Source organism: Pieris napi, chromosome 15 (assembly GCF_905475465.1).
Source record: "Pieris napi chromosome 15, ilPieNapi1.2, whole genome shotgun sequence".
NCBI classification, from domain to species: Eukaryota; Metazoa; Arthropoda; class Insecta; order Lepidoptera; family Pieridae; genus Pieris; species Pieris napi.
In genome coordinates, this window is record NC_062248.1 from 12,084,741 (window position 1) to 12,097,497 (window position 12,757).

Sequence of the window (12,757 nt, forward strand, 5' to 3'; positions counted from 1 at the left end):
AGTAAGCAAGTGTAATTTCCTTTTAATTTAAACTACTTACAATTATATACAATCGCAAATAAATGTTAACAGCCTTGTATAATGTTATCATAGTTACCTTGATATGCATATAAATTTATTGTTGGTCGAGTAAATTAGCCATGGAATCGCCGACTAAGCCTGAATAGGCTTTTATCGAATTTATTTTAACATTAAGTCAATATAATTTGTTTAAATTGATGAATACGGCTTCTGACTCAAGTGAAGAGAAGAACCTAATTATCGTTTATTTATGTAACTCAGTAGAAGACTCTCACGGAGAAACCACAAAATGTTTACTGGAATTGGATAGTGCAAACTGCTTTCGCAAATTAGTTATTTACGCACAGGGCACATAAGAGGTGCCATATCCCTGTACTCTATTCATGGTGTATAACAACTATCAGTGATTTTGCAGGTCTACACACAGCCAAAATCCTGGCAGCCCGGGAACTTTAAATGGAGTAAATGGAAGCGTTCACGGCCAAGCGAGGCAGGCGCAGTCGAGGAAGAACATTATACGAATGCTTGGTAAATATACAGCGACCCAAAAGATATAATTATTTTCTTATCGTTGTAAAGTTTAATAACAAAATGAAATTTACATATAATTAATTAAACATTCTAATGTAAAATGTAACTATCTAATTTTTTTTGTTGTAAAATTGATCATATTCTACGCAAACTAACATACCACTTTAATTTAAATGTAACTAGGAAAGCTTATCTTATGAAATAATTCTATTTTTATCGGAAGAATATAAAATCAATTTATCCTATAGGTACGCTTAATATTTATGAGATTCGCTTGAAGATGATCTTAGATAAACGCCTTAGCAAATGAAACCGTAGAGTGCTACGTGAATATTTTTACTATTTTTTGTCTTTCTTCACGAATTAAGGGCCAAGATTTTGGCCAACAAGTAGGGGTATTGGTGTGTTATCCCAGTCGCTGATAAGGCACCAAAACACGACCAGACCATCGTAGCTGCGTTCATTTGCTCATAACACATTCATTTCGTCTGTCAAATAAATCCTAATTGTAATTAGACATTTAAATGATAAATGATAAATGATTTATTTCTGTAAGTAGGTTTTTACAAACACTTTTACACGTCAAACATTTTTTTTTAAATAGATGAGATCGACGTTTCCTATTTGACTACTCTGAGAAGAATCGCCGAAACAAACTCAGAGGTCACAGTCTCTTTTAAAGCCCAGACATAACTAGATTATGTGAAGACCATGTAGATTGTAGTCTGAAATGATCTTTTGAGGAAAGAACCACACAGATTGAGTGGACCTGTCAAGTCCAAAGACAAGAAAGACATTTGGGTAGGCCGCATAAATTACTCAAACTGTCAGACTATGACTAAAACTGAGAAAAGGATACAATAAATAAAAAACAATGATCCACGTAGTCTTCACATTCACAATAATTAAAAATAGTATAAGTAATACTTTACAAAGTAAATATTCATTTCATTGTACATAGAGTATGTAAAAAGGTATTTAAATCAACATTAATTGTGTAAAATATGTTATTCAATAGTTAATGATAATTAATAAAATATGTTAGTCATTAAATAACATTAACTTTCAATAATGTATTCCTAAAAATTGATAACATAGCGTATATAAATAGAAAAGCATTATGAATATGTACATTTACTTCAGAACTGTAAAAGATGATGGGCGTCTCAAAGATATCCTTTATTGTACTGTTAGTAGCATGGAGCGTACAGGGTAAGTTTTTTTTATTCTCATTAATTATCGATCTCATTTATTTATTTAAAAATTAAGTACAGTACCGTTTCTTGTAGGCGATGCTGAAGGTCTCGCCTCTAAGTCTGGAGGGCAAGAGCCCGAGACCCGAGTGGTGGGTGGCAAAGACGCACCCGAAGGCCTTGTGCCACATCAAGTCGCTCTTAAAACAAAAGACGGCTGGACTTTCTGCGGTGGTGCTGTCATCTCCGACAGATGGGTACTGACAGCTGCCCACTGTGTCGAAAGGTATAAAAATTTATGTAACAATACACATTGTGTAAGCTGTGCCCGTCTAAGAGTATAAGATGCTTCCGTTTTTTTGTCTGAGCTTTTAAAATTATATGTTTCTTTGTTGTTTTCAGTCTTAAACCATCAGGATTTACCGTTGTAGTTGGTACATTATCGAGAACGAAAGGCGGTACAACGTATGAAATAAGCAAAGTCATTCGTCACAAAGAATATAACAAGCCAAATCAATTTAAAAACGATATTGCTGTTATAAGTACGAAAAAGGCCATCGAATTCAACAAAAAGGTTCAGCCCCTGCCATTACCCACAAAGGATATCACGTCTGGATTGTCGTGTATACTAAGCGGCTGGGGTAAACTTGTGAGTAAACAATTTCACGGTGATACATATTTGTAACACAATTGAATTAATAGGTCATTTGTATACTTTTAGGGTGCTAGAGAGTCATCGCCTGACAAATTGCAGTATCTGTATGTAAAAACTTTAACAGGCGTCGAGTGTAATAAGTACTTTAAAGGAGGCTCAGTCACTGTTGGTTCCAGCCAGATGTGTACCCTTAACAAACGTGGAGAAGGATTTTGCCAAGTGAGTACATATTTAAAGAGCACGTCACGATTTTTGTAAATAGGCACGAAGCACTGAGAGCTGAATCATTTTGCCACTAATCTGCTCCAACGACATACGACTATATCACCTAGGGTTGCAGATATAACTTACTGTTTTTGAGCTTGTAGCAGACAAATTATAATTTGTATGAATCATCCAACAAGAACGACATTTGTATTATTCAACATATCCGCGCGCAATGAACAATGTTCTTAATTGGAAATTTTCAGGGTGATTCAGGCGGCAGCTTAGTGTGCAACGGTACCTCAGCCGGTATCGTGTCCTTCAACTGGCCCTGCGCCAATAATTATCCTGATGTGTACACTAACACGTACATGTATAAACCTTGGATAGAAGAAAATACTAAATCACCCTAGGTGGCATTTATAAATTTTCATAAATTTCGTTGCACAAATTATTATACGTTTTTTATTTAGTTGCAATGTATTTTGCCATATCCAACACCAAAAACATTTATGGCATGGATAAATAGGCACTCACTCGCACACGATTTAGTTATATATCGACAGCTGAAACACACGACATGCAGTTTTCTTTGTGACTGTTTAAAAACTTGCATTTCGCAGAGCGTTTCTTTTTAAACTTTTACAAAATTATTTAAATTGTATGCTGCAGAGAGAGCGCTGCCATAATGCGTATTAGGACATTATTAAGTTGTAAAACACATGTACGACAATATTTAACGAATATAGCGTAACCCTGGTTCCATTTTCGCCGAAAATCTGACATTCTGATAAGGTGGGAGCTTGTAGTTTATTGTTTATTAGAATGCCAAATCATAAAATGACTGCTTCACGACTGATTTGAAAGCGACCGCCGATGCGAAAACCGCTGTGTGAGTTCGAAAAGTGAGTTACAGAATCGCAGGGCAGTAATTCGTGATTGTAATGACTTTTCATGCGAGTTCCCTCTCCACAAATTTACTTAGTTAATTATTTTTGACACGAATCTGTTCCGACGTATCGTGGTCGTCTGTCAATGCAATAAAGCAAAGTTCTGTACGTTATTTGGCAATAGAATATTGAAAGAGACACTCTGACCACGTTTCGGACGCAGCCGGACGGGCCATCAATTTGTTCTACTGGTTGTCTTACCTACCTATTTGATTCGGGCAATACACCCAGTATTTTTATAATTTTTAATATGATATATCCAAAACTGGAAAAAGAACAAAACTCATAGACATTTTTACGCGGATAGACGTCCAAAAATGGAGATGGGCTGGACATTTGCTACGCCACCCCATTAACAAATGGAGCAAGCAAGTCACTCTCTGGCAACCAAGAGACGGCAAAAGAGGTAGGGGTCGTCAAGTCAGGAGATGGGAAGATGACTTGAAACTTTTTTTTTATATTATTTTATTTCTCCACATCACTATCTTTACAGGCTAACCTAATACAATAGTGTGGTCCTTAAATATAACATATCATAATAGAAAAATATTAAATCACTCCCTGTTACATTTAGTATATAATGATAAAGAAATGCTTAAAATTGGTGAAATAATAATTACTTAGACTAAAGGAATGAACGTAAATATTTGATTATAACTGGCAGCGGGACCATTCTGGTTGAGAGTAGCAAGGGACAGGATCCACTGGAAGGAATTGGAGGCCTATGCCAAAAGGCACACCGAACTTAGGGATCTCTTGTAACCCTACGTTTAGGAATAAAAGGCTATTATTATTATAATATTATTGTTATAATATATCCAATGTAAAGAATCAGAAAGTATTCTGGTCTTACACACACACACGCGCCCGGACACATGTTTCATGTTTAAATAGTTATGTATAATAAATATTATGGACACTTCATAAAGAAATCTATGGGCGGATGCCCTTTTATCATAAGAATCAGTCATGTCTTCAATAAGTTGTAATGTGGTTAGGAACTAAAGAATCACAAAAAGTATCACCCTTACAGCAATTCACTAAAATCTATTCACTAGTATTTAGGGAATCACTTTTAATTAGTTTTGAAACTACAAGGCACAAGGTTACTCGGAACAAAAGCGATTCGTCGCAAACGTGGTGCGCTCGCCGTTGACGTTCGAAAAACTAAACGAAATTCAACATAGCCGCTCTGACCATCGACACGACGCTCCGCCACTGACAATTCGTTCCAACGTATTTCCAGTATATATTAACAGATGGCGCTAGGAATGCGCCGTCACGGCCGGACTGACTTTCGACCGTGCTCGGGCGCAACAGATTGCAGTCCTGTAACAGTGACACAATCAATCGGACGGGTGTCAGTAAATCTACCCGCTCCACCCGCTCGCCCAACCTGACAAGCTATGACTAGTAGACGTTATGTTACTGTCATACAACTATGATTGTCTCAGAATAAAAAAAGCGTGTGTCCTTTCGACCACTCATGGACCTTTTTTCAATCACATAACAAATATTACACTCTTTATCAGCATGTCCTATCCTTAGGATAAATTTTTCACACAGTATCAATTTGGACCGGACGGGTGTGTCCTTTCGGCCAGCCACACGTGCATGGACCGAACGACACTGTCCCTTTGACCAATGAACACTTAAGATTGGACCGGACGAGTGTGTCCTTTCGACCAGCCACACGTGCATGGCCCGGACGACACTGTCCCTTCGACCAATGAACACTTAAGATTGGACCGGATGAATGTGTCCCTTCGACCAATGAACACTTAAGGTTGGAACGGATGAATGTGTCCATACGACCAGCCGCTATCAGCTGCATGGCCCGAACGACATTATCCTTTCGACCACCTTCACACACACACCACGTTACTCGATGACTCTTCTCAGTAATCCTGCCAACATAGTTAAGTAGACTTCAGTGCTTACAGATTACACATACCTATAAGTTACGGACTGTCTTGCTCTGCGTGAATTCGGACCTCATGCTCAAAGATTTCGCGATCTGAAATGTTACTTAGGGAATCAGACTACGCTGTAAGCGTGTCTGATCCTGCGGAGCGTATCGGAGCCTGCAGTCAATATATCACAAACATTCGGTCAGTTGACTAGGTGACTATTATCGAGTTCAACGTCTTTCGGCACCGTCATGGCCTCCTCTTCAGTCATCAAACTAAAATATCGACTATTTCAACTAACCCGTCACGACCCCGAGGTACTGGACGCAAGCTCTCGTTATTTGAAAGTACTATGTGAACCGGTTATGCTTTTCAACTCATAACGGTCATTATCTAATACTGCGATAATTACATAATGACCCCTAAACTTCATATCTAACTCAGCTTGGTTGTGCTCGCAACTTTTGATAAATACGAATCGCCCTTAGAAAATGGCTTGATAGTAGCTCGACCTTGGTCAAATCGTAAAGTATCGGATGCTGCTGCCCTTTGTATGTTAAGAGATGCATCTTGCCTAGCTGACTCTACGTCAATTCGCTGTTCTTGTTCTGAATCTGGACTTGAACACCTAATTGTCGACATACCTAGAGATTGAGAACGGATACCGAACATGAGTTCAGTTGGCGTAAATTTGGTGACTGTAGACCCAGTACTATTAAGCGCTAATTGTACATTACCCAACTCGTCACGCCACGGCCTATTGGGATCGCTTTCGGTAATCGCTAGCAAACTTTTCAAAGCGCGCATCACACGCTAGACTTGCCCGTTTGCCCCGCTAGAGCCAGTTGCTATAAACTGCAGCCCAATGTTACGCTCCGAACAAAAGCTCCTGAAATCCTGGCCAACGCAAAACGTGCATTGATCGGCTACTATTACTTCAGAGGCCCGTCGGCTAAAGTATTCCACAACATGGAGCAGGTCCTTCTTTTTCTGTGTTAAGATCGCCCCATATCCCTCTGAGCCAGCGTCGCAATGCAATTGAACGGGTAGGTCCGGGTTAAAGACCATCAGAACCGGTTCGGAGATAAGTATCTGTATAATGGTATTACGGATATGGGCGTCGTTGAACAGTTTTTAATTTATGAAAATGAATAGCTAATAAAAATATTTTTTTTTGTTTTGTTTCTTGAATTAAAAAAAAATGGCAAATGTTTGGTACATTTGTTTAGTTCGTTTAAGCATTATACCAACAGTGTCTGATGGTGTGCTTACCACTCAATTAAGTCACACGTTAACCAATTTGGTTTTAAACCTTGGCTGTCCACAGATGGTGCTATTTTGAGTCTTAAGCATACTATTAACTTTTATGTTAAACGTAAGACGCCTGTCTTCGCATGTTTTTTGGATTTGTCCAGGGCATTTGACCTTGCTTCCTATGATCTGATTTGGAAAACATTTGAAAAAAACATTTACCACAGGACACTATAAATATTCTTAAATATTGATACCAAAATCAGGTCAATAGTGTGCGTTGGGAGGGTGTCCTGTCGGATCCGTATAAGATGGAATGTGGGTTGAGGCAGGGTGGGTTGACTTCTCCCATAGTTTCCAGCAACATCCAAATAGATTACAATTAGGAAGCAATATATATAACAACGAATCGGAAGCATGCACGGGATTCAGTACTTTCTTTGAGAGCGTATTTCAACAAGCAGCACCTTCATACCATGAAATTCTGCAGACTAATATGGAAGTAACCGACAACATTATATGTAAACTAAATATAACCAAATTGGATATATTAAAGATACTAAATTCATTAAATGCGGAAAAAGGAGCTGGGTATGACGGTATACCACCTATTTTTATCAAAAAGTGTGCTCAAACTATTACAGAACCACTGTACATAATACAGAACTTATCCGTGAACACATTTGGCATTTATCCTGATGTATGGAAGATTGCTAAAATAATACCGATTCATAAGTGGCTCGCGGTTGAGTATTGAAAATTATCGCCCAATATCGATACTTAATACTTTCAGTAAAGTCTTTGAAAATATAATTTATAAAGCCATCCACAATATAATAAGTAATTCACTTCCCGATGAACAGCATGGTTTTATCAATAAACGTTCTACGATAACCAACTTAACCGTGTTTACGAACTATGTACTGCAAAGTATGGATGGTGGTGCACAGGTTGATGTAATTTACACAGACTTTGAGAAGGCTTTCGACAGAGTGGATCACACCATCCTATTACATAAGCTCCAACTTCTAGGGATACGTGGTGACCTTCATCGCTGGTTTTGTTCATTTATAACAAATCGTAGACAGGCGGTTGCGGTTGGCAGTGCTAGAAGTGACTTTGTTCGTATAAGTTCTGGAGTTCCTCAAGGATCTATATTGGGTCCCCTGTTATACAATGCATATCTTTATGACATAAATAGTAGCATTAAAGATTCAAATTACCTTATGTTCGCTGATGATAAAAAGATATACTTAAAAATAAACAAAGAAGGAGACTGTCACAAAATTCAGGCCGACTTAAATAACCTTTCCAATTATTATAGACAAAATCGAATATCGGTTAATACTTCTAAATGTGTCAAAATAACATTCACCAGAAAAAAATACCAAATTAACTTTAGCTATCATATTAATAACAAATCCGTAAAAGAAGTAGATTGTGCTCGTGACTTAGGTATATGGTTAGACTATAAAATGACGTATAATAACCATATTGACACAATAGTTGACAAGGCCTATAAGCAGCTTGGTTTTGTAAGACGTGAACATTTTCATGATGTCGACTGTATGAAAGTGCTATACTATACATACGTAAGAAGTATTCTCGAATATGGTTGCTCGGTTTGGTCACCTAGTTACACTGTACACAAAGAAAAAATTGAAAAGATCCAAAAAGACTTCATAAAATTTATCTCCTATAAGACCTACAATAAGTTTAATATATATGACGGAAGAACTGGTTCCGTATTGTTTTTAGAAACCGTGACGTCAGCCGTGCTGACGTCATTTACTTCACTGGTACTTGTGTATTCCATAACGAAGATAAAACAATAAACTCAAATAACTCAAAACTTTATTTAAGTAATTCAAACAGAGATGTCCACCGTACGAACACTGGCAGACGAATGCCTTTTCACTCCAGTGCCCGCCCGTTTTATAGGCGATGTGGTAGGGCGGGAGCCGTGCGTCACTTGTTTACATCGTTCGGAGCAGGTGGACGATGACTCATACTTGTTTTGCGCCGATAACGCACGTGCACGATGACTCATACTTGTTTTGTTAGTGTTGCATTTTGACTTGCGCCGATATATATAAAGACGCGTGTCAACTTTTTAAAATTAATAATTTAGACTCTCGACGAAAACAATATGATTTATTGCTACTACATGACATCATCTTAAATAAAATTAATTGCAGCTCCCTTCTAGAAAAATTGCCCTTCCTTGTTCCTGCCTACCAGACTCGTAATCGTGCTTTGTTTCATGTTCCTCACATTAACACTAACTATGCAAAAAACTCAGTGTTGTATCGCGCAGCCCGGACATACAACGACCAATATTTAAGCCTTGACCTGTTTAAGCTGTCGCGGATGGTTAAGCTATGGATATTCTTAATACTCCTTGTATTAAGAATATCCATAGCGCAAAATCACCTGCATCATGAGCATACCCCACATACACACCTTCACGTACTTACCCTCACTTTTACACCATCACACAACACAGCCAAATTAGGTATTATTTAGTTGAATGTATTGAATAATTTGAATTTTTGTTTGTCTGATTTTGTAAATTTTTGAACCTTTTTGTAGTAAAATGTATTATGTATTCCATCTCTGGCTATATTTTCAGTGTAACTGTTTGTTATTATATATAATGTATGTTAGCTGTAGGATTACGAAATAAATAAATAAATTTTTATATTTAATTCAATTCGCGAATTTTTTTATTGCTTTTCTTCATCGTTATATATTTATTTACAGAAAGTCCTCATCTTTATTCTTCTCGTCCCGTTCTTCGTCCTCCTAGTATTGAATTAAATGAGTTTGTTTAAGGTGAGTAGTTTAAATATATATTCAAAACAAGTCCAGTCCAGAGCCTGGGTTTTTACGACGAAATTAATAAAAAAATTATGAATGACAAATCAGGGTGATTTAGTATTTTTTTTTATCCAGGAGTTGTACTTGTACGTGTTGGCGTACGTGTCAGGGAAATTATTAGCGCAGGGCCAGTTGAAGGACACGACACCGGCTGAGGTGCCGTTGCACACTAAGCTGCCGCCTGAATCACCCTGAAAATTTTCAATTACAAACATTGTACATTGCACGCGGAAAATTTTAATAATTAAGTTGTCGTTATTGTTCCATAATTCATAAAAAATATACATTGTCTGCTGCGAAGCTCAAAAACAGTTAGCTATTTCTGAAACCCTAGGCTGTCTACTTGTATACCGTTGAAACAGATTAGTGGCAAAATGATTCAGCTCTCAATGCCTGCCTATTTACAAAAATCGTGACGCGCTCTTTAAATATATACTCACTTCGCATGTTCCTTCTCCACGTTTGTTAAGGGTACACATCTGGTTGGAATTTATAGTGATTGGGAAGCGGTGATTAAAGTGCTTATAACACTGGACGCTGGTTAAAGTTCTTACATACAGATACTGTAATTTATCAGGCGATGGCCGCTTATACCCCTAAAAGTATACAAATGACCTATGAATTCAATTGATTTAAAAACATATGTTTACCAGTAATAATTATTTCTATTATATCCAATGTTAGAAATATATCTCCGTAAAATTGTTTACTCACTAGTCGACCCCAGCCGCTTAGTATACACGACAATCCATCCTTGATATCCTTTGTGGGTAATGGCAGAGGCTGAACCTTTTTATTGAATTCGATGGCCTTTTTCGTACTTATAACAGCAATATCGTTGTTGTATCTATATGGCTTGTTATGTTCTTTGTGAGAAATGACTTTGCTTATTTCATACGTTGTGCCACCTTTCGTTCTCGATAATGTACCAACTACAGCGGTAAACTTTGATAGTTTTAGACTCAAAAAAATTCAAACTTATTACGTATAGTTTTAAAAACTCAGACAAAAAACGGCTCATCATGTACTCTTGAATTAGCTCAGTTAACACAATATGTATATGTTATTACTCTTCGACACAATGGGCAGCTGTCAGTATCCATCTGTCGGAGATGACAGCACCACCGCAGAAAGTCCAGCCGTCTTTTTTTTTAAGAGCGACTTGATGTGGCACAAGGCCTTCGGGTGCGACTTTGCCACCCACCACTCGGGTCTCGGGCTCTTGCCCTCCAGAGAGCGAGGCGAGACTTTCAGCATCGCCTACAAAAAACGGTAAATAAACAATTCTTAGTGAGTAAATAAACAAGAAAAGGATATAATTAATGTTAATAATGAATCTTACCCTGTACGCTCCATGCGACTAACAGTAGAATAAAGGAAATCTTTGAGACGGCCATCGTCAATGATACTTCTGAGCTGAATACACATATTCTTATTTAAACATTTCCTTTTATATAGATCAGCTAACCTTTTTTTTAGTAATACAGTAGAACTCCAATTATTCGAACTCCGACTATCCGAATCGCCGATTATCCGAAGTGCGCTATTATTCTTCCCCCCGCGAAGCCAGTGTTTGCGCGTCAAGTCTTGACTTGACGTTTTAACTTGCCGTTGTGCCTACACTGACTTCCCCCCGCGTGTGTCGCCGCGTCACCTGATAATGGAAAAAGAAAAACTCATCAAAATTAATTATTACCTACTAAGCAATTAGCATACAAAATACATACTTTAACTATTTTATTGTTATTTGACATTGAAACTATTACGTCAGCGTTTTCTAATTAAGAATTTGCATATTTCATAAAACGTGGATATGTCACGTGTGACTTTAATTAATAATAATAACAAAATAATAAAGCCTTTTATTTAGATACATACAGTAATTTTAATGTATAACACAAGCTCCACAGCTTCTTGCTAAGAAGCAAACGCCTCCCCCACTCTTCTCCATGCTCTTTCTTTGCGCGCGATGCGTTGCCATATATTTTCCATCATCTATGTGAATATGTCATCGTCATCTACCACGCTTATGTTACAAGCGTAAAAATGTATTTTTAAGGCAAATCACAAGCCCTTTAGGTAAATTCTCAAAATTTGACCGAAAAGCAATGTTTTCGATTTTATCATTATATTTTGGGATGTAAGGGTCAATTTGTATCATTTTATTGTAATAACAGAAAATATTCCTTCATAGTTGATACGGGTGCGTCAATATCTATAATTAAAAAATATATTACCCGATTCGTTAGGCATATGTTATAACAGCACTACTATAAACGGCATAGGAGAGCAGATCGACTCTTTGGGATAACCCTTGGAACTTGTTACAGAAAGTAATGACACATTTTGCCATAAATTTTACGTCTTTCAAAATTTATCCTTCGAGGGGACTGATAATAACCCAGAAAGGTTTAGACTTCTTATCCACTTAAGGCTGTAATATCGATTAAGCTTCTAATGTGTTAGTTGTTACAAATAATAATTGTCCTTTATTACCGCCTGTATAGGGTAGATAATTATATGGTTTTTCCGAAAGAGATAGAGAAAGATATTTTTTGGCAGGACCTATAGTTTAACCTAAATATAGGATTACGATAAGAACTACATAAGTTTGACATGAATTATAAATAACTTAGATTATTATTGTGATATTGTGTTGGTGTTCATATTGTCATATCACATTATATAATTAATATGACATTTGCATGCCTATTTATACAGGGTGGCCAAAAAGTTGTAGATCAAACGCAAATAGGGGATAGATGAGGTCATCTGCCCTGCGATTCTGTAACTCACTTTTCGAACTCACAGAGCGGTTTTCGCATCGGCGGTCGCTCTCAAATCAGTCGTGAAGCAGTCATTTTATGATTTGGTTATGGTAAGATTGGTTCTTGCGTTAGACATACTAATTGTCAAATCATAACTTTTTGTTTACTTCGGACCCCACTGTGAAAAAAAATTACTCTACCGAAAAGTGACCCTGTATAACAAGTTATGGCGCATTTAATAGGGATTCTGAAAAGGTACACATGCCCACGATTCGCCCTGTATAAAGTAATTAAAAATTAATTGTAGTTTTTTGGTATTTGTCATTAAAAGACATGAATTTTCAATAATTTATTCCTGAAATAGATAACATTGCGTGTATAAAAAGAAAGGCAT

At 37.2% G+C, this 12,757-nt stretch overlaps 1 protein-coding gene across 2 annotated transcripts; it reads left to right on the forward strand.

The window, feature by feature from the left end:
• Positions 1-1,666: 1,666 nt before the first annotated feature.
• LOC125056449 (chymotrypsin-1-like) lies at positions 1,667-3,058 on the forward strand. 2 transcript variants are annotated; one of them, XM_047659545.1, is made up of 5 exons: positions 1,667-1,764; positions 1,842-2,031; positions 2,148-2,394; positions 2,467-2,619; positions 2,871-3,058. In XM_047659545.1, exons 1-5 carry the CDS (start codon positions 1,707-1,709, stop codon positions 3,015-3,017), a joined length of 795 nt encoding a protein of 264 aa, XP_047515501.1. In that variant the 5' UTR covers positions 1,667-1,706; the 3' UTR covers positions 3,018-3,058. The 2 variants fall into 2 exon arrangements, with proteins under 2 accessions (XP_047515501.1, XP_047515500.1); XM_047659544.1 differs by having other exon boundaries at positions 1,688-1,764; positions 1,827-2,031.
• The last annotated feature ends 9,699 nt before the right edge of the window (positions 3,059-12,757 follow it).